The sequence below is a fragment of the Aspergillus vadensis genome (assembly GCF_003184925.1).
Source record: "Aspergillus vadensis CBS 113365 unplaced genomic scaffold BO88scaffold_24, whole genome shotgun sequence".
Taxonomy (NCBI): Eukaryota; Fungi; Ascomycota; class Eurotiomycetes; order Eurotiales; family Aspergillaceae; genus Aspergillus; species Aspergillus vadensis.
In genome coordinates this window covers 208,393-230,623 of record NW_020292062.1, presented here as the reverse complement: position 1 = coordinate 230,623, position 22,231 = coordinate 208,393, and the positions used below count along the sequence as shown (strand labels likewise).

The following is a 22,231-nucleotide window of genomic DNA, read 5'->3' as shown; positions in this document are numbered from 1 at the left end:
AAAAAATGGTCCTTGATGGATCGTGCCTGTCTCACGGAACAAGTGAGAGAGAGGAGAAAGAGGGTACCGGAGTACTGTTCTTTCGGCCTTCTTTTCTTTCCATTACTAACTCAACTGCGGAGGCAAATTATGGGTCCCCCTCTTTGTATTTCGTTTTTTGACAGGTTTCACCTATGTAACAAACCCGCCGAATATTGCTGTAGAAACCGTTGGTTCCAAATTTGCTTTTTTCCTTTTTCCTTTCATTTTTCGCTCTGCATAGTACAGCGAGGTATTACTTCGGGACACAAGACAAGACTCAATTTCTCTGCTAAGCGCCGTGTCAGTTCTCTTTCCGACCAAGGCTGACTATTACCTAGTAGTATTCGATGGTTCATTCCTCCAATTATAATCCTGGCTTAGACTCACTCCCTGGCTAGGTCAATCAATTAATTTAGGTCCAGCTCAATGCCTCCGACGGAAATAGATGGACGAACTAACACCCACTTGGGAAAGTCCTAGGTCGTGGTAGGTATGGGTAGGTAATTAGGCATGCGATCACCCCAGGCATCTTTTCAAACTATCTACCTAGTATGGAGTACACTGTCCTGGGATGATATTTTTTTTCGGCCGATCGACCAGTCAACGCAGCAAGTGGACGGGATAAAAATCTGAAATCCGATCAATAATATTATCTTCCCGTGTGTGCCGTTCGATTTTTTCTGCGTTCGACTCTATACATCATTCCCGAGAACCAAAAAGAGAGATCGAGTCTAATAGAATCTCCACTTGGGCTCCACTGAGTCGGAAAAAAGAGCTTGTCCGGTATCATTTCTCAGGAACGGGGTTTCCATGGTATAATTGCGAACCTTGACTAGCAAGTAGAGCTGTCATACATACGTAAAGCTTCAATCACCTGGTAACTACCAGGTATCTACCGCCAGTCGACTGACCATGCCATGAGGTATTGCTCTACATTAAGACTTGCCAAAATTGAACCATTCCCGCCATGTTCTTGCTCTCAAGTCATGTATCACAGATCAAACCCACATGCCGACTGATTAGATCATCGTTGCCTTCACAGGCACACCTCGTCTCCGATCGGAAAAATGGCCGGCTTAGCCGAATTGAGTGATGCCAGAGCAACTGGACAACTGGAGGCCTCAGATCCGAGCATGCCACGCGCTTAACTTCCATCCAGTAGTGAAGCGAATTTCTGCAGAAGATTCTTCTTCGGCCGCCGCCGTGACCAGCGTGGAGGAAGTATGCCGCTATCAGATCCACCTAGATTCTGTGCAACTCCAGCATCTTTCTTCTTTGGCGGATCATCATAAGGGAGGGGAGCATTCAGGTATTCCTTCTTACGGACAGCTTGACTGCTTCGGACACACGGCACACACACAGAGTAATCGGGCTTCAGGGCAGCAAAAGATCTGATGATGGTCCCTCCAGACTGGATTTTTCGCAACCCCTCTTGCGCACAGTCTTCATGGTGGTCCGTTCTTCACACTCACATCATTCCCTTACGTTGGCCCTCACTCTGCCCACATTCCTGCAGAACTTGGCCAGGGATATCCTCCCTTTCTTTCAGCAACCATCTCAGGAAGGTGCTTTGATAACAAGCCGTGTGGGATCTTATCGCTGCTTTCGACAGTGGCTTTTCAACAAGGCGCAATTGCGCCAGCAGAGAGCTCCGTCCATGTCTACGCCGTGAGGCTGAGGCCGTCTAGCTTACGGCTCTAGACCTAGCCGGGTGTGGGGATCAGTGTACACTCCAGCTGAAGCAGGATTTCCTGTCGCACCCGAGAGGCTGACGACGTCACTTTGGCTGATACACTCCTTCTCCGCCACAACGAGGGGCCAAACGGCATTCTGGAGTCATGCAATCCCCGAGCCAGTTATGGAGAGTATAGCTCTCCACCCTTCGGGTTCAATCTCCTCGATCTCTATGATATTGCCTCGAAGCTAGTGCTGCCTCGTGGGCCATGAAAATAGCTCGATCGAATAAGAGAGGGGCCCTCCTCGCTGTTACTATTACACCGCCACGGATAGCGAGATCGGTAAGCTCCTGCGAGCAGCGATCGCATCATTGACCACTCACAATGGTCATTTTTACGTTCTCCCAGGCCAGAGGCCCCTCACCTGTGAGACACCGGACGGTCCCAATGATGATCCCTTCCCTCGCTCCGAACGTATTAGCGCTAGAGCTCATGAGGGTCCCGATTGAGCAACAACAATCATCCCCCTTGAGCGAAGACAGCCGGAAAATGCGGCTCACCCGCGGTGTCTACGCGCCAGGAAGGGCGCTAGCCCCAAGAACTATCAGAGGCAATATCGCTAGAGTGACAGCCGGTTCCGCCTTTATTGAGGACGGGTGGGTAGGCATTGATTGTACAGAGTAAGTTCAAGGCGACACCACTTTTAAGGGTATTAAATTAGATGATGGGTTGACGCGGAAGAGGGGGGGGGAGTTCTTGTGCGGCTGAAGGATCTACTGAGTGTCTATTTGTTTGATTATAGGCGCCGGGAACTGATCTGGACCGTCGCCCGCGTGAAAAGCGAGCCGTGCTAAGCCGGTTAGTGTTTCTTTTCCTACTTACCTCGGATCTTTCGGTGGAGTCGGGGATGTTGACGGGCTTCTCCGTCACCTGAGCGGCCATGACATGCACTGTTATCTGTCGGCCAGGCAGCCCAGACACGTCCGCGGACCGGGCATCAGCGTCGGGCGCTCTTGTAAGTGTCAACAATCCCTGCTAGTGGTCCGCGTCAAAATGGTCCAGTATCAGCAACAGCCTTGGCGGGCCAGCAGGAAGCGCTGCTGCGGGGTTTCAAGTGGTGATGGGGCCCCTGATTGGGCTAATCCTGCAGCTTTAAGTGCTCGTGCTCCAGAAAGGCTGTCTGCAACTTTATTTAGATACGGTGAATGGGGGGGATGATGCTATCTTCTCCCTTCCCCTCCTCTCTTGTCCCCTCCGTGCGGACTGGAGTGCTCCCAACTTGCTTTCCCAGATCTGCCTGCCTGGAATCGCGTCGATTGGAGGGAACCAGTCGTGATGTCACATGGAGGGGAAAGTCTTGCATGAAACCTTCTCTCATCCTTCCCTTCCCGCACCCTCCGGTATCTGCATGTCACCACTGTAACTGTATGTGCGTATGTATGCGCTGGCACACCACCGACACCCACACCCACACGGTCGGAGGGGAAATAATCCTGGTTCGTGATGAGTCCTGCAGATGACCCGGCTGGCATTGTTTATCACTTTCCATTCTGGCTTCTGCTGTAAACAATAACAATGGTGGTGAACCGTGGAACCCCGGAGTCTCCCCTCCCCCAACGACGCGACCGGCAGAGCGTGGTCCCGTGACTTGTCCCCGATGCGACCTTCCCCCGAACCCAGTAGTAACTCCATGACATCACCGAGATTTCTCCCTTCTTTGTCCATCGCTGCTCGCCTTGCTTGTCCCTTTCTTGTCGCCCTTCCTTGCTCCCCCCTTCCCAACCCTTCTCCATGGCTCCCAATTCTGGTCAACAACAACTGATTCGGGTCAGTCCCAATTTTGTGCCCAAGGCGAGATTCCCCTTTCACCTCTTTGATGCCTTATTTTGTCCATCCCACCTGCGATGGTGCTGGGACCCGTAACTAGTGAGTCTAGGTACGATCGGGGCAGCGATCTGCAGAACTATCGCCTAGTGACCCAGATCTTCGTCCTCTGGCCATGTGTTCTCGTTCACACTGTAAACAACTGGCCTGTTGTTGCCTCCTGCATCCGATCTCGCAGTGTAGTTGAAGGCGTAGTCGACGTGCAAATGACTATCTGATTTTCTACCATAGACATGAGCTTAGAAAAGCTTATTCCAGACAGGAGCGCATTAGCCACTCACTGGCGCTTATCCCCAAGTGCATATCTGGGGATGTTACCGAGGACTGCATGTAGGCGCGAGATATCGTCTACTCCCTAATTAGATGGCCTTATCTTAGATCTCCTGAGTTTCACCATGCAAGCATCGCTATCTAGGCATCCGGGGTGAACATCACGACCCCAGTAATATCAAGATAATATCGATCGCATATGCATATACTTGCCCCTTCTTTAGGAGCAGAGCACCCTTGCCAACGGCGACATCTCTTACCCCATACAACCCTGTTGGATAGTTATCAATCAATAACCCACTCCTACCAATGAATCCTCCAATACTATCCACACCCCCCAACACCACACAACACAGGGGTGAAAGGTTATCTAGGAGAATAAAGACAAGATATCGGGTCAATAATCCGCACGATAACCCTGCAAGTCTATCTAGCATATCCTCACCTTTACCGTTTCGGCACATCCATGATCGCCATTCCTGGGCCCCAGCCACCCATCCAAACTAATATCTATCTATCCCCTTCCCAGCCCTACCATTACTATTCCAACTTCTATCGTAAGGTTTTCCCTTTCATAGCTTAGTCCCAATTATCTGCACGAAATTCCCCGTTTCTTCGAAGGATATCTCCTGCAGGTACGCCAGGTACCAATTAAACATACATGCACCCATGCGCCACCCCTTGCATCGGTATGTAGCTAATAGCTATATGGGCCATCCACCCCGCATGTATACAGGATAAGCTTCTCCCTCTGGGATTGAGTTTAGTGTTTCTAGGAGGATTTGATTCTGCCCTTTTAGTAGTTACTCTAGTTCAGGCTATGACACACATACCCTGCTATGGTTTAGTAGAGTTAGTATGAAGTGAAGTCTTTCGCCATGTTTCTAAATAAGCTCTAAGTTAGCGACAGTCGTAGAAATGTTTCTCTGTCGGCATTTCCAAGGTTGAGAAATTTTCTATTCGGGATGGGCGTCGTTAGAGTTACTTCTCTGGTATAATCTTAGCAATAGAATAAGTAAGTTTAGTATGTAAATATACAATACGTGCATTCTTGGTATCATCTCGAATGTTACGATCATGATACTTACTTACTTACTTACTACGGTTAACAATTCACAAGATAGATACTACCTACTTAGAATAGTAAGTTACTTACCTACCTAGTTAGCTATCTTAACAATCCCCCAACAAAACTAATACCTCCAATCTCACGACCCATCAATTTATTCAGACATGTGGTCAACAATGCCGATAGTAATAACTACCGAGCCGCAGGAATGCAGTCTATACCCATCTAAGTAGAAAGTCACGCCGTTAGGGCAAATCATTCCACGGCAGTTTACAAAGCTATAATTGGTTCTCGCATTGTACATAGAACATGTTATAAACCGTTGCGTAGCCCGCACATGCATGCCTTAGCATCCCATCCCATCCCATCCCGCTTTTCTACTGAAGTGTCTCCACTTGACTATTTGCTGAAGAATACCAGCCCTGGACGATCAGTTCGCTACGCTACTACTTCCATTGTCAATGCTCACTGCTGAGGTATGGAGTAGTGCTGGGTGGATGGTGGTAGACTAGTAGCCGTTGGGCTAGGAGATGTCAGTATGTGGGTTAACGGGTGGTGAGTTATGACTTCGTTGTGGGTTGTGGGTTATAAGGCATGCCACTGCTCCTGCTGACGCTGACTTACAGGATTCCTAACGGTTATTAGTCTACTAGTAGGTAGTAGGTAGGTGGATGTTCATCCCTATGTATCTAATTACTCTGTTGTAGAGCACGCTGTGCTACATTACTTTCTCAATTAGGTAGAGGAACTCCGTAGTACACTAATCAAGTAGTACTCTTACACACAAACTACCAATAATATTCAGATTCTCCACAGGGGTCCATAATACTTAGCTATAAGTAACTACACAAAGTAAACTCAATACTTATATCACTACTCCCATCAATAACTGCATGCCACAATAAACCCCAGTAAGGGATAGATATTCTATGATATATATTGAATACTTCCAAGTTGCAAGCAATAAGTCAATAGCATTGATAGCATCGATAGTTGTGCCTTGTATAATCAAGTAAGAGGGAACCGATGCGTCGCTTGTCTATTGGCGGCTGAACCGCCGGCCCCAGTCGTCCATTGAGAATGCAGGGATTCATTATCCCTCTCCCCTCTTCCTACTCGATTATGAAGATCCGCACGTAGCAGGGAAGGGAAGGAATGGTGGATCTTATGGTGGGTTGGATTTGGGATTTGGGTATTGGGTATGGGCTGTATTCTTAGGGGGGTAAAAGTGTAGATGATTGTGGTCTGGGAGTAGGCAATGATGGAAGTCGGTGATTGGGATTAGTGTTGGGGATGTTTGGTATTTGGCTGTTAAATGTTGGAACACATTTTTTTGTTTGCTGTCTAGACAGACGCGATAGATCATCTTTGGTCTACTGGATGGTGCGCAACATCGGCTGATGGAAGTAAGTAACAAGGTGAGTGCCTGGTAGATATGTATTTGGCAGTAATGATATTAGAGGGCGTATAGAGGCTCTATCGAAGATATAGTACTGGTAAGCAAAAACGGACTGTCTTTCGCAGTGCTGGGGATGTTCTCGTAGAGGTGGCATGTGGTATAGCGTTATAGGGGTTATCCATATCCTAGCATAGACTGCTCATCAAGTACTGACTTGCTGGTCTGTATATATGTCATTCGTAGTAGATATGTAGATTATTTATAACTCTGCTTACTTCATTTCTATATTGCTAGTACTATACTAGTATATATTATCTTGCTCATGATGGAAAAGGGTGCTTATATAGGAAGTCCCAGTAGTGGTACCATTACATATATGATTCTTGCCCTACTTATACCACCGAAAATAACAGGAGCAGTCATTATAGCTTTGTATTATGACGCCTCCTTTTTATTTCTGTTCAAAATGCAAGCAGAAGATCAAGAGGAGTAGAAATATTTCTTATGGTATTTTCTCAATCAGCATGAATACTACTACTATATATAAAATCTAAGTTGTCAATTGTGCACAGCCCTATCCATGTAGATCAAACTACTATGCAAGATTATATTTAGTCTCCTGCCAACTATACCAGATAAGAAGTGAAAAGAGCCTCAGATAGCCAAATTCAATTATATCACACTGTTGCTCAGGCAAATAGCACAATCGAAAAATAAAAGAAACTGACGACCAGAGTCTATCTCTTGACAATGGCGCCACAACAATGCCTTCTTTTTTTCTGTCTTGTACCCCACACAATGAAGCAAGGAAAAGGAAAAGAGGTAGAAAGAAACAAGCATTTCACTTCCATATTCACTTTCCTCATTCAACTTCCTGACTGCTTCTATGCGGTCGTTACAAATTTTGCAATTTTCATGCCCAGAAGCGCCTTTGTCCAGAAAAGCCTCAACCGCTTCGAGACTCCCCTGCTTCGTCGAAACATGAATAGGTGGTATTCCATTATCGTTTAGTATATTCATGTCTGCCCCCGCCTCAGCCAGCAACGTAATACATGACGCAATAGAATGCGTATATCTAGAGCGTGACACACGGTGTAAAGCCGTCTCTCCACACCGGCTCTTGGCATTAACATCGAAACCGGCGGCTAGAAGCTGCTGCATCATAGAGGTATTTCCAGTTTCCATAGCACAGTGCAGAGCATTATCGCCGGCATTATTACGGGCAAGCACGGCATCCTTGCTCATTTTGCTCAACAGCAGCTGTACAGCACGTGGGTGATTATACTTGACTGCAAGATGTAGATAGCTCTCACCGTCCTCGTTGAGCTGATTGATGTTTCTGCTGGATTTGATCATTGTCAATATAACCTCACGGTCCTGGTAGTCCCTGGATGTTCTCAGGATATTGTGAATAGGTGTCCGGCCAATGCCGTTTGGTATGTCAACATCTGCCCCTGCCTCGAGCAAAGAGCGAATTATGCTCGAAGCCCAAATCTGATCGTGCGTTATCTGACATGCGAAGTAGAGTGGTGTATGGTTGACTAGTGAGTTCTTTGAGCTGGATACATCGACTTTCACCCTTCCAGATTTGGCCAGCTTTAGAATCCTGGCTGTAGCTTTGAAATCATCAGTATTGGTGCTAAGTAATACTGCCAACTCGAATAAATACGTCGAGAGGCATGATTCTAATGCGTCCGATGTAAATAAGGAAGGTGCACGGTCAAGAAGTAGCTCAAACACACTCTTAGGGCCCTTCAGTGCGCTTTTTCGGATCCAAACCTCATTCGAAGCATCTACACATGCTCCGGAGTCTAGAAGTAGTTTGAGGAGATCCAAATTCACTTGATAATGTGTCATGACTTGAAGCAGTGGCGAGATACCAACTCCATTTGCTATGAAGGGGTCACCGCCAGCAGCTTGCATTGCGCTTATCAGCAGCCTTGCCAGTTCTATGTTACCCTGCGAGCAGGCAATGAACAAAGCTGTTTCCCCCAACCCATCCGTTTGAAAAGGGTCAGAGCCGTCAGCGAGCAAAAGCTGCACAAGTGTGATATCTCCTCTTGAGGTGGCTGAAAGGAGATATCCCTCAGAGCTAGCGTCAGTCGAGCTGAAATCATAGCCGGAATCCTTGAGAGCATGAAAGATCATTATGGGGATATCTGAGTTTGTGCAATACTCCATCATCTCGTCACCGAACACTCTCAGAATGGCTTCCTGAGCGTATTGGACTGAGTCAAGCAGGTATCGGACCACGGCCGACTTCTTGCATACTATGGCTATCCCCAGTGGTGTATGGCCGTTCTCGTCCTCGACATTGGCATCTGCTCCGGCTTCAATCAAAGCCTGAACAACACGCAGATGTCCTTCACTGGCAGCCCAATGTAAGGGTGTATTTTCAAGCTTATCTTGCGCGTTGATGTTTGCGCCCCTAGATAACATGAGCTTCACAAGGCACAAGTTACCTCCAAGTGCAAACCGGTGCAGCAATGTTTGACAACAGTAAGCCCGACAAATATCAGACGGGGACTTTTCATTGTATTCAATGATATGAGGGGATTCCCAATGCTTAGTGTGCTTCCAAGAGAGCCAACGGCGCATGTCACATCCGCACAGGAGCCATTGAGATAAAAGCTGGGGCGTCAAAAGTTGTGAATATCGCTTTGCAGTACGGGCAAAGGCGGCCAGTGATGGTGGTTCCAGGAAATCGCCTATATAGACGATAAGCTCCGCAGGAATGAAGTCAAGACTAGTAGTTGAACTCATCGTGGATATGCGTTAGGTTCGTTGACAAGCTAGCGAGAAGTAATATGAGTATATAGTCTGTGAAGAAGGGAGTGAAGGGTTGAGGCAAGAATTGAACTTGAAATCTTTTAAGTCTATATATCCCCTGTAGCATGTTCAAGAGTTATTTGAGTTCGTCAAATCTCATCCACTGCAACGGCAAGAACCATGAAAGGACTGATATTAATGACAATACTCTCATTATTCCGAGAGAGCGGTCACTCAATGTGAACAAGTTAGGCTCAGGCAATCTATCTTGACGGTTGCATCACAATGAAAAGGCATCTTCAAAGACATCAATGGGCGGAAACGGCGAATTTTCGCTTATAGAGAACTTCGTATATAAGTCGAAAATTCCCTTACCCATTTATCATTAGCTGATACCATGGATTCACAAGACAGAGCAAGCTCACTCCATCAGAATAACTTTAAAACAAAAACCTAGTCTATGAGGCAGGTTCCTATCTCCTGGCTCCATAAGGAATGGCTGTATCCTTTCTCCGGTGTGTCACCAATCCTTGTGGAACAGGCCATCACTCAGCATTGATGAAAGACACTACAAAAGGAAGAACCAATGCAATATTCTGAGCGTCACCATCCTATCCACCGACGAACCTCCGTCAGGCATCTATGCGCGGCAATCGTTTGTTAGCAAGATGCTACTATGGACAGCTGCACGTACTCAATTTCAACTAAGAGCACATCGGTATAACCCATATAATGTCTTCTTTGACAAGCCCACTGCATACCAAGCCTAAGATCTTTTTTTTTTCTTTTTTTTTCTTTGAGAGCCCATATCAGCTCATTGAGAATGTGGAGGAGCTAAGCTTATATTGTTCCGGAGCTATCATCATCTCCAGATCGGAGATAGATTGACAGAAGGCCGCTATCAACTGGTTCATAAACTTGGGCATGGAGGACACTCCACTATATGGATGGCCCGTGATCTACAAAATTCTAGATATGTCGCCGTGAAGGTCATCATTGCATTTTCAAGTGGCAACACAGATGAACCTGGTCTGCTTCGCTACCTAAGAGCGTTATCGGAAAAGCCTGGAGGGGATATTGTCCGGCCTCTCCTCGACGAGTTTTGGGTTGCTGGCCCCAATGAGAGGCCAAGATGCCTTGTCACTATCCAGCTCGAATGAGCTCGTTGGACGCGAAGGAGTCTTCAGGGATTGAGCGTTCCTCAGCCCAGCTTGCGCAGTCATTAATCGATTAACTCATTCGTGGAATTGCTTTTCTTCATAGTGAAAAATTGCCCATGGCGATATGTAGTTATTACACACTCCTAGCCGTATAGACCGACTAATCCTCTTATCAAGATATTCACCTAAGAAACATTCTAGTCGAGTTTCCGAAGGCGAAATATACGCTTTCCTCGCTAAATTTGTACTCGAGGTCTGGAAAACCAAAGTCGGAGCCCACTATTTGCGATGATGGCAAGGCTATTTCAAACCGCGTACTTGTTAGGGCTTTCTTTGAGACCTTGTTTGGCTTAGAAAGGCAAGAACTTCCTCTCAAAGAGACAAAGATTTCTTTGTGTGATTCTGGACTGTCTTACAGCCCATACAAAACGTCCCGACACTTCTCAGAAACCTATTTTTTCCTTCAGCCACCAGAGACCTGGTTTTCCGATAAGCCTCTCTCCTTTTCCTCAAAAAAATGAACACTCGCCTGTACCATATGGGAGATCTCCGGTGCACGGCCTCTATTCGAAGTCTTCCTTCCATTCCTTGACCAGGTCACACTGGAGCAGGTTGAAGTCCTTGACATTCCCTATGAGCGGTGGAAAACATAGGACAAAAGGCCGAAATGGTTCAAAGAAGTCCATTTTTCCGTCTCTAGGCCAAAGACCCTTTTTTATCAAGGGGATTACCCCGACCTAGAGTGTCATAGCATGAACGACGGCGGCACAAATGTCCCTTCAGTTATTTACCCTGAAAATACCGTAAATGATGAGGCAACACCCTAAGCTTTCTCATGTGTGAGTTACAACTACACTGCAGTAGTTGATAGCGGTTCGATATACTGGGGCATTCAATATTGAGGCATCATATGCAGTGCGATAAGATAACAGCGATTCAAGAGCACGCAAAGTGTTTTCGCATCACACCCCAGATCTTCTTCAGTAAATATCCACGCATAAAGCAGATAAATATTGTGACTTAACTCATAGCCATATTATTTCGATTTAAAGAGGTACAAACACAGCAATAGATAGTGTAGTATAGTGAGTTATGAATATAAGCTGGGTTATGTAAAGAGCCAAGCCGTCCGGGGCGCGCTAACCCGATTAAGCCAATCGCCTCATAAATTTTCGGAAGCGGAATCGCAAGCAACTCCTGCATCCCAGTCGTCGTGGGTCTGTCCAGCGACTGTCTTATGATTGATTCATCATCTGTGAATCAATTCAATACATCTAATTAGTGGCGAGGAAGTTTTCATTTCTTCATTCCCCGCAATGGCGCAAAACAATGCCGCGTCCAAAAAGCGGCGCCGTGAGCCGGTCAACGTCGACACCAAATTGGTCGAGATCTATGAAGACCTCGCTAATGAGAAGGACGAGATCAGATTGAAGGCTGCCCAAGCCCTGGTATCTCAGTTCACTTCCGACAAGAACCCCGCCGATGAGCAGATCAAAAAAGCCTTGCAGAGACTCTTCCGTGGTCTCTGCAGTAGTCGCAAAGCCGCCAGAATTGGCTTCTCTATTGCATTGACTGAGGTTCTGTCTCAGGTCTTTGGAGCTCCCCGCGAGTCATCCGAACTGAATATCTCGACTGTCATGAACATCTGGGAGTCGCAGTCTAATGCTTCTGGTGGTGAGTCTGGTCAGGTAAATACATCCTTATCTAGGTCACATCTTATTCTACAATGCAATGCTTACTTTACTCTACAGGAACAAAGAGACCACTATTTCGGTCGTCTGTTTGGTGCTGAGGCTATCATCAAGTCCTCCATTCTGTTCAAGCCCAACGCTCCATTCAACGAGTGGACTAAGCTCCTGGACCTGGTGTTTGAACTGGCCAAGAAGAAGCCCTGGATCCGGGAGGAGTGCGGCTGGATCATCTATCGCTGCATCTACGAACTTGCGGCCCAGAAGGCTGATGCTAAGTTCCTGGAATCCGCATTTGAGCGTCTGTGCTCGAACGATCTTGCACGCACCCCAGAGGGAGTGGCCATCTGGCTCGCTGCTAAGGACCTGTTCCCGAATGCGAAGTTCCCCAGCAAGGTCTGGAAGCACGATGATCCTTTGGACGCAAAGGAGAGGAACCAGCTGGCCAAGGTCATGAAGGAGTCTTCCTCTGCTGACACCGAAAGCGAAGGCGGAAACAAGGCAAAGTCATCTGGAGTCTGGAACTCGAAGCTTCACTTTGCCTGGGACACTGTCATCAGCAGACTTGCCGATGCTCCCACAAAGGAGAGCAAATCCAAGGGTTCTTCGTCCCGTATCAGCTTCGCTGACTTCTGGACGGAAGTTGTCGACAGTGAGTTTCCCCCTCAGTTGTGGTGGCATCTATCTAACATATCTGTTCAGATGGTCTCTTCGCCTCTTCATCCTCAGAGGAACGTAAATACTGGGGCTTCCTCCTGTTCAACAAGGTCATCAACGAATCTCCCCTGAGCTTGGCTTCCCTGGTGTTTACCAAGAACCTCGTCAGGTGTCTGATGAACCAGCTTGCTGTCGAAGACAGATACCTACACCGCATGGCTGTGAAGGTTGCAAAGGCCGTCCAGACACGTGTGTCCAAGGAGCCTGAGTTTGCCGCCGCTTCTGTGCGTGGTCTCATGGGCTCAACCGGGACTGTGAACTTCGACCAGGCAACCAAGACGAAGACCGTGGAGAAGATTGTCGCTGAAGCCAACTTGGCCGCTCTGAAGCAGATCGTTCCGCTCTTCGAATCCCTCATTGCATCCCCGGGAACGACTGACAGCAAGGCTGCTGCGTCGAGCCGCCAGTTCTTGGCCGGTCTCCTCCTGTCCATTGTCCGTGCCCGGGCTTCGGCCAGTGACGACGAGGATGGCATGCAGAAGATCCTTGAGAAGATCCTCTTCGCTTTTGTTCGGTTCGCCTACTTCAAGCCCGCGGAAGAAGGCCGGGACCAGTCCGTCACTCCCCCTGTGACGGAGCAGACACAGGAGCTCTTCCGGAGCCGCATCAACTCGTGTATCAACAGTCTCATCGCTACGCAAAAGTACGCGGGCGTTCCGTACGTCGTTGTTCGCCACATCCGTGACGCTGTCAAGTCTGAAGAGCACGGAAAGTTCATCATCAACATGGACGACACTATCCAGGACGCCGTGAAGAACGCCTTCAAGTCACTGAAGAAGCTCGCTAATATGGTAAGTCTATCGTCGGCATAGCCATCATCCATTATTAACCCATAATAGGAGAAGGGTGACAAGGCCAGCATCGATGCCTTCAAGCTGCTGTACTCCTTGACCATTCTGCAAGTATACAACGGCGACGCCGATGCCGCCTCCATGCTGGAGGAACTCGACTTCTGCTACACCAAGATCTTCGGCGACAAGAAGTCCAAAAAGGAGGAAACCTCTGACGCCTCGGACGCTCTGGTGGAAATCCTGCTGAGTTTCGCATCCAAGCAGTCCCAGCTTTTCCGCCGCATGAGTGAGCAAGTCTTTGGTGCTTTCGCCGACAGCATTACAGAGAACGGCCTGGAGTCGTTGACCTCGGTATGTCCATACCCCCACCCCTCACAATCCCCACTAACATTCCATCTCAGATCCTGGAAGCGAAAGAGAGTCTTGCCGGACAGCAAGAAATGTTCGACCAGCAAGACGACGAAGGCGACGAGGACATGATGGACGTCGACGGAGAAGACGACAGCGACGTCGAAGTCATCGACGGCGACGCCGGCTCCGACTCCGACAACGACGAAAGTGACGACGAAGACGAAGACGACAACGAATCCAGCGGCAACGACCTCGAAGAAGCGATCTTCGAAGCCAAGCTCGCCGAAGCGCTGGGCACCCACCGCGCCGACAAAGACCTCAACGAAGACGACTCCGAAGGCTCCGACGCCGACATGAACGACGACGAGATGGAAGAAATCGACACGCAACTCGTGAAAGTCTTCAAAGCGCGACGCGACGCCCTCGGCCAAAAGAAAGACAAAAAGGACGCCAAAGAAAACATGATCAACTTCAAGAACCGCGTTCTCGATTTGCTCGAAATCTACGTCAAGAAATGCCACTCCAAGATCCTGGCGCTTGATCTCCTTCTGCCGTTGTTGCGCCTTACCCGCCGCTCCACTGTCAAGCAGATCTCGAATAAGGCTGCTAATGTGCTCCGCGAGTACACTAAGCACTGCAAGGGCGCGGCGCTGCCGAAGCTGGATGTTGAGATCGAGCCGGTCTGGGAGCTGTTGAAGTCGATTCACACCGAGGCGACGCATAGTGGGCCGCCGGCGCATGCGTCGGCGTGCAGCCAGGCTAGTTTGTTGGTGGTGAAGACGCTGGTGGCGCATGATAGGGAGACGATTGCTGGGGTGGTGGATGTTTATGGTGAGACGAGAAAGGCGCAGCTCATTAGCAAGAAGTGCCATGTGCAGCCGTCGTTCTTTACCGATTGGAATAACTGGTGTGTGTCGAGTAGCAAGCAGATGAAGAATTAGCTGCTACGGAGGAATTACTGTATAGATGGCTAGTTAGAAGTCAACTCATATGGATTGATTGGGACCAGTCCCAAAAGCATGTAATATATACACCACCTCCCTCCTAGTATACTAAGTTATAGACATAGTAACATGATTACCTCCACCCACTGACCGAAATCTCTAAAAACCCTTGATATACCGATGTCCATCGGTAACCTCCACAACCTCAAACCCCATCCCCACCTCAACCCTCCCCTCCTGCCTCGGGGCACTCAACATCCCAAAACAAGGCTTGAACTTAATCCCCTCATCCACACGGCGATACTTCATAAGCGTATCCCACGGCTGCCGACGATGCTTCTCCGCCGTATCAGGATCAACATTCGGAACCTGACATCTCGCACACCTAGCCACGACATCCAACTCCACCACTGCCCCAATTCCCTCCTTCCCATCCTTCCCATCCTTTCCATTACCTACAATCCGCACCACCTTCCACGAATCCTCCTCCCACGGCACATCCCCGGTAACCACAATATTCGGCCTGAACCTCTCAATCGTGATAGCATCATTCCCATCCTTCACCAACCTCGCATTCAACTCCTCAATCGACGCCACCGAAGCAATCAACACCGGATGCACATCCGGGAAATACGTATCCTGTTCTCTACCCAAAATCTCCGGGGCGCCGTTCCCGCGCAGAATGCGACGCTCAGGGCCCTTGTACACTAGCTTCACCTCTCGGCCGAGAAATTCACTGAATAGGGCATTGACGTCAGAGCCGTACGCATACGCATCCGTGACTGTATCCCAGATCGTGACGTGTTCGAGGGTAGTATGTTGCGCGAGCCAATCGGGGGTAGGGTTTGTAGGGAGGGAGATTTCCTTGTCTTTGGAGAAAGAGGGGATTGAGATGAGCAGACGGGAGGAGTCCGCGGAGAGGGCTGTGGTGATGAGCGTCATGCGCGAGTCTTGGCGGATGGTGAGGAATTGGTTGGTTTTTGCGTCGATGAACATCCAGCGGCGGTCGAGGGAGAGGCCGTGCTTGTGTAGGGTTGTCTGGGGGAGACGGATCCCTCGGCAGGATTTTATGGGGTAGATGTAGAGGGAGTGGATAGTGGTGGGTTTGGGGTGGTGGTGACGGAGGAGGTTGAGGTTGTGTTTGAGGATGTGGGTGGCTTTGGGGGAGAAGAGGAGGGGGAGGAGGAGGATGGTGAAGGTGGTGAGGAGGAGGAGGGTGGGTGTTTCCATTGTGGTTTTTGTTTTATGTGTTCGTCAATTGTATGTGGGTTGTTAGGGATTGTTTGGTGCTTTCATTGCTGTGGGAGTCAGTGTGTAGTTTGGAAAGAGGAAGTGGAAGAAAGAGAGACAAAGAAAGTTGAGCTGGGAAATTGGCGATAAGAGCGATAAGATAACCGCAATATCCGCAACTGCCATTCTTATTCCGCCAACGGGATATCATATCGCATTGCGCTAACGGCCGCATAGCTTAAGTGGAGCTTGTTCATGTAGGGCGTGAGCATATAATCTAGATTGGTTCTATCTTACACAAATACAGTACCAGTAATCAGATGATGGTGATCATATACCGACACTCCTTATGCTCGAAATGTGCGGCGCTAGGTGTGATGCAATCATGACCATCAGGCGCCATGTATCCAATGATGCAAATATAATCAAAACTATAGTACTCAGATAGAACCACCGATGAACCAAAGCTGCTAGTAATCACTCAATGTCACAACTCCAAAAAAGATCCAAAAATCGTTCAAATTCTAGGAGACGCTGTGTTGCTGCTCACTCCAGCTAGTCACAAGAGCCTTGATCAGCGCGACGGCAACCTCCTTGCCCGTCTCTATATCCTCATCCAAGCACGACGCAGGGACATGGAAGAAAGTGACATTGCGATCCTCACCGGCCTGGTACGCCAGTGCCAAGCTGGTGTACAGGATGAATTCGCAGAGATAGCGTCCGGCATCAGTGGAGACCCGCGCATCGGTTTCCGGAGGGCAAAAGGACCTCCATGCTGTTAGAAAATCATCGTTCGGGGGCCGGGGGCTGAGGTGTTTCTTCTCCGAGGCGTGTCCCTCTGAAGGGCCAGCTCTCAGCACCAGTGGCAAGTCGAGCTCCCTCCACAGCTTCTCGCCATCCTCGTACCCGGATCTGCCTTTGATATCGGACATCAGATATCCGTCGCGATGAGCCTGCGTCTCGACGGAGTAGTAATTCCTCATTGCTGCTATGCCAATGTGAATGACAATGTCTGGGCGCCGGCCCCCGTGCGTCTTGGCATAGTCATCGAGAATGACAGGAAGAGTCGTCCGCACCGTGGAGTATGCAACAGTTATGGGTGAAGGGTGAACATTTATCGAAACCCGACGGGGAACAGCTTCGGAGCCGTCTGAAGAGGCAGGTGAGAAGGTGAATGAGGGTGGTAGTGATGAGGCTATCAGATATGAGGCGTTCACTAGGTTAGACTTGAATGGCTGTATACATGTGAGTTGCGATATCAAGAGAACGGCATAGAAGCTGAAAGCTTACCCCAAAGCCTGTTACAAGAACTGAGATCTCATCCTGATCTGTACCAGAGACAGGCGGATTCCCAGGTGGCTGGGCCGTGAGCGACGACACTCCGGGGCCGTAGTCTCCCATGATAAGCACCGACTATCCCTACAGAAGTACCAAGGAAGAATGTTGGGGTTAACAAAGGCCAGTCATCGAAGAAGAGCAGGTAGCAGCTAGAGAACTCGATCCGACCGGCTTCCAAGCCACCACAGTCCAGAAAGTTAAACCAGGCGATGAGGTTGTAATGAGAAAGAGACAGACCAGTTGGGTCTTGAAGGGCAGCTTTCCCCGCATTGTCTTGGCGTCACGAGATAAGCGTTCGTCGCATCGTGTCTTTCTCGCCGGCCGCAGTCTCTTTTCCTGCTTCCGTATCTCCTTGAGTCTTCATTGTTCTTCTCTTCGACGATGAGAATGTCTGCAAACTCATTCTATGGCCATTGTTTGCAGCTGTTTGGATGCCATTCATCTCCAACGACTTTCCGTATATGGACCGGTCGCGGTTGATCACCCGCACTTAGCTTCTGGTCCTTCTGAATGGCCCACGGTCTGGATTGACTTGTGTGACTGGATTAGACTCATGATGATGCACTCACAAGAACACAGACACAACACAGACACAGCAGATACCCTCCGATCCTTGAACTAAATTGTTTCTGGTCAGCAATTGCGGTTCAGTGAAGATTTAAGGTGTTCAGGCATCCCCCGCGATACGCCAATACGGTCCGAAAATGGTTTAGCGTATCCCCAGATGGAGGCAAAGGACTAAACGAATGAACGAACAGGCAAATCGAAGCATCTGACGATGAAGTGGAATGGCATTTGACTACCCAGATGAGAATAGGTTGCCGTCTCACATAAAGGACAGCCATGATTTATGCTTACCATGGAGCAGGCTAGACCAGCCGGCCGATTCTGACTATGTTGGTGCCGTATTCCCTCGCAAAGCGAACGTATTCCAACACAATACGACGGGGGTTCCCAAGCGACATTCCTCCTTGGGTAACCTTTGTGTCAATCACAACTCGGCGAAAGGGAGACCCGATATCCATCCCTCGTCCTGAGTCGCCCAAATGGTTCATTCCCTCCGGCCCACCCTGTTGCTGTCAATCAGCGGCTTTTCATTTCACACCCGATCCTCCCGTCGTATTAAGCGTATTCGATGATCCATCCTCATAGACAAGGATGGTGTGGAGACAAGCCATCTGGGAACTCGGTTGTTTCAAAAGTATATATTCGTATAAGTAGTCGGGCGGTTCCAACGCCGATTTCGACCCTGGCCCCTCATTTTCATGATTTTCACAGTGCCTTTTGTTACCCACTCCGGCAATGGCAGTCATCCTCGAGGTCCTCGATAACCAACATCTCTTGCAGGGGGTTGTACTGGCCTTGATCTTGGTCTTTGTTTCCAGCTTCTACCATGAACTAGCAGATAGTTTTCCATACAAGAATATCCCCCTAATTGGCAAAAGCAAATGGGAAATCACAAACACAAAAGCCAAGCAACGATTTGTCACGTCTGCAAAGGAGCTCTTCGCTGAGGGTTTCAGTCAGGTATGGATTAAAGTGCGCTGCCAACGCATTAGCGGCGGAAGCTAATATATCTGCAGGGTAGAAAATCGTTCCAGGTTGTTTTCTCCGCTAGGCCAACGATTGTCCTTCATCCAAGCCTAGTGGACGAAGTTAAGAACCATCCACTTCTTGACTTCAATGAAGCAAACAAGAAGGTATGCACCACTCACTTGTGGGTATGTACATAGAAAATACTGACATATGGGCAGAGCTTTTTTGGATCCAAGATCCCAGGATTTGAGCCGTTCGATGGATTAGATCACGAGGGCATATTCCTTGAAGTGATCAATAAGAAGATTACTCAAGGGCTTGGTAAGGTGGTCCGGTGGGAACAATTTTAAGCAGAACACTGACTCTCTTGCAGGGCAACTGATCACTCCACTTTCAAGGGAGACAGCTACAGTCATGAATGAAAAGCTTCCGGACACTGGGGGTACGTGACTCACATCCATCAACGGTAGTCGACCTTCTAACATGTTATAGAATGGCTCTCCTTCAACTTTGCACAGGAGATTCCCCATATCGTAGCTCGTCTGTCCTCTCTTGTGTTTCTGGGTGAGAAAATCTGTCGCGACAAGCAGTGGTTGGACGTTTCCGTCAACTATACCATCCACGCTTTCGTTGCTGCTCGTGACCTCAGACTTTACCCTTCAATCCTCCGTCCTTTTGTCCACTGGTTCTTGCCGTCGACTCGTGAGACCCGGAAAGATATTCGCATCGCTTCCGGCATCATCAATCGTGAGGTGGAAAAGCGGAAACTCATCCGGGAAGGCAAGCTTCCTGAAGAGGACCCTCCGAGGACGCACGCAGACACGTTGGACTGGTTCGAGGAGGTTGCTGCTGGCCGGCCGATAGACATCGCTGTCGCCCAGGTCGGCCTTTCCCTGGCGGCGATCCATACGACTTCTAACCTCCTCACGAACATTATGTACGACTTGACAGCCTACCCGGAGCACATCCAGCCACTGAGAGACGAGATCATTGCTATCGTCAGTGAAGACGGAGGATTGAAGAAGACCAGCTTGACCAAGATGAAACTGATGGATAGCGTACTGAAGGAATCCCAGCGAATGCACGCCGCCGGCATTGGTAAGCACCCAGTTCAGCCCGCTTCAAGCCTCAACAAGGGCTCTTCTGACATACAAGTACAGCCTTCCTCAACCGCCTCGCTATAGGAGATATCATGCTGTCCGACGGCACCCGCATCCCCAAGGGCGCCAGCGTAGCAGTTTCGGCGCACAACATGGAGGATGAAACTCTCTACCCGAACGCAAAGACGTACGACGGCTTCCGATTCTACAAGAAGCGTCAAGAACCCGGCAACGAGCACCGGTTCCAGTTCGTGACCACCAGCCCGGAACATCTCGGCTTCGGACATGGCATGCATGCATGCCCGGGACGCTTTTTCGCCTCGAACGAAGTAAAGATTCTCCTCATCCACTTCCTCATGAGATACGACTGGAAGTTCGCCGATGGCCGCACAACGCGACCGATGAACTTTATGCACGGAACAGAGTCGATTTGCGATCCGACAGTGGAATTCCTATTCAAGCCCCGACAGCCAGAGGTAGATCTGTCGTGATCCATCCCTCTTCCTTGAGCCTGTATATACCAAATCGACCAGTACCGCGTACTGTGTACATACTAGATTGCCTATATCCGATCAACTCGATCAACCAATCAGAACCACATACAAAGATCAAAACAAATCTAAGACATATCTCAGCAGATCACGTCGCCTTATGACATGGTTTGTTTTGCTTTTTTCGTTCTTTCCAACGGCGTCTCCACATGCATCCAAGACAAGTCAGTCATATGCAACGAGGCCACGAAAAAACCAGTTTCAAAGCAAGGGATGAATGTGGCGAGGCTGACGCGAATAATACCGCACCAGATACAAACCGGTTCTATTCTTCACACATACACTAACTGCATTCTTCGCTTGTGATTTGATTTCATTCGTCATACTTTATTCTATCATGTTTAACTAAGATGGTTGTGGCGAGTGTCTAGTTGCAGAATGGATCATGCTCTATCTACTCCATACAGTAGATACATACATACATACCTATCTAGGCGGCACGGTTCCAGGATCCAAGGCTGTTTGTTTTTGTCTTACCTCTAATTCCTAAATAGGTAAGCAGTAAGCAAGAAAAGAACATGAACCACTGCACTGCATTATCTGCAGGTGCAGGTGCAGGTAGGCTAGACCGCTTACGTGGGTAATTACTAGCTAGTAGTTTACTATTGAGTGATAATAATTTGATGTGTAGGTAGGTAAATAGTATGTTGTGTATTCCATACAGGGCACCATAGTTGCATAGTGCAGATGCATATACGCGGTAAGGAGATTGCGGTGTAGAACTGGACATGGAAGTAACTTACTTACCTTTGGTTAATCGTTAGGGCTGGTCGATGATGATGTGGTAAAAGTAACCCGAGGGAGAGGCAGTATGCCTCTCCAGTGAGTATTATGATAGTAGGTGGGTGCTAGAGAAGTGACATATTAAATCAACAGGGAAGATGACACGAGATAATGTACTTACGTATTCTACAATAATTGGCAATTAACTACATTATGAAATATATATCAATTAAATATACAGGTTAATAGAAATACTTTAGTACCCTACCTAGCCCTCCTCCTCTCAACAAAGAAACCTAACTAAATCAAGTTCCGCCCCTGATCCTAGATGGAAAGAACCATGGATCCAGCAAAAATCAAGCTTACTTCAATCCTAGCCCAACCAACTACTTACCACAGTTCAACAGTGCCCCGTGCTGCTGGTTCCCAGTCCCAAGTTGGCTAGAGCTAGTAGCTAGCTAGCTAGCTAACTTTTCCCTGGATTGGATCGTATTTCCTGCCTGCTAACCGTTAACAAAAATTAGAGTAGCATACAGTATAAGCACAAGCAAGCAAGCAAGTACTGCGCACGCCAGTGTACGGATATGTCGAGCATGGTTATCTTCAATGTTAATTCTTTTTTTGTTGGGGTTGGAATGTACATATACTCCATACTTTTTGTCTAGTATTTGGTTAGGTATTGCATGGTATGGAAAGACTATAGTCTAGATTGGGGGTAGGGGGGGTAGGTGGATGTCCGTAGGTGGAATTTCACTATTGTGAACAATTTATTTTTCACAATATGAATACGTGCTTGCTGAGATAGGTGATACTACTGTAGTTGAATAGTTGTTTTCAGTGCCATTTGAGTACTGTCTATAGAAAATAAGAAGGCTGGGGAAGGTCACTCCATATTATTATTGATCCCAAACGGCAGTTACTATGGTACCATCATGCATTGAAAAGCATCGGGATTTAGTTATGTCCGCGATAAATAGTAGTACAAAGTACTCCGTACTAATATCCACTTTGATC

General features: G+C 48.4%; 5 protein-coding genes across 5 annotated transcripts; 2 read left to right on the top strand and 3 right to left on the bottom strand.

Moving 5' to 3' along the window:
* Positions 1–2,493: 2,493 nt before the first annotated feature.
* BO88DRAFT_490448 (uncharacterized protein) lies at positions 2,494–3,193 on the bottom strand (the record flags this gene model as incomplete). Its single annotated transcript, XM_025712779.1, has 2 exons — positions 2,494–2,547; positions 2,580–3,193. A coding segment is annotated over one exon (276 nt), but the record flags the coding sequence as incomplete, so codon positions are not given.
* An 8,265-nt stretch (positions 3,194–11,458) lies between these two features.
* BO88DRAFT_407389 (DNA-directed DNA polymerase POL5) lies at positions 11,459–14,859 on the top strand. Its single transcript, XM_025707418.1, has 5 exons — positions 11,459–11,936; positions 12,000–12,588; positions 12,639–13,444; positions 13,493–13,795; positions 13,846–14,859. The coding sequence occupies exons 1-5, from the start codon at positions 11,565–11,567 to the stop codon at positions 14,734–14,736; spliced, it is 2,961 nt and encodes a 986-aa protein (XP_025559420.1). The 5' UTR covers positions 11,459–11,564; the 3' UTR covers positions 14,737–14,859.
* Positions 14,780–16,062, bottom strand: BO88DRAFT_407388 (MOSC domain-containing protein). The gene has a single exon (XM_025707417.1). The coding sequence runs from the start codon at positions 15,967–15,969 to the stop codon at positions 14,899–14,901; it is 1,071 nt and encodes a 356-aa protein (XP_025559419.1). The 5' UTR covers positions 15,970–16,062; the 3' UTR covers positions 14,780–14,898.
* A 169-nt stretch (positions 16,063–16,231) lies between these two features.
* BO88DRAFT_134168 (putative pyroglutamyl peptidase type I) lies at positions 16,232–17,552 on the bottom strand. Its single transcript, XM_025701405.1, has 2 exons — positions 17,260–17,552; positions 16,232–17,204 (listed from the first exon to the last, which is right to left on the bottom strand). Exons 1-2 carry the CDS (start codon positions 17,368–17,370, stop codon positions 16,494–16,496), a joined length of 822 nt encoding a protein of 273 aa, XP_025559418.1. The 5' UTR covers positions 17,371–17,552; the 3' UTR covers positions 16,232–16,493.
* A 774-nt stretch (positions 17,553–18,326) lies between these two features.
* BO88DRAFT_134251 (cytochrome P450) lies at positions 18,327–20,517 on the top strand. Its single transcript, XM_025701406.1, has 6 exons — positions 18,327–18,834; positions 18,891–19,007; positions 19,062–19,164; positions 19,217–19,285; positions 19,336–19,941; positions 20,004–20,517. The coding sequence occupies exons 1-6, from the start codon at positions 18,610–18,612 to the stop codon at positions 20,432–20,434; spliced, it is 1,551 nt and encodes a 516-aa protein (XP_025559417.1). The 5' UTR covers positions 18,327–18,609; the 3' UTR covers positions 20,435–20,517.
* Positions 20,518–22,231: the final 1,714 nt, after the last annotated feature.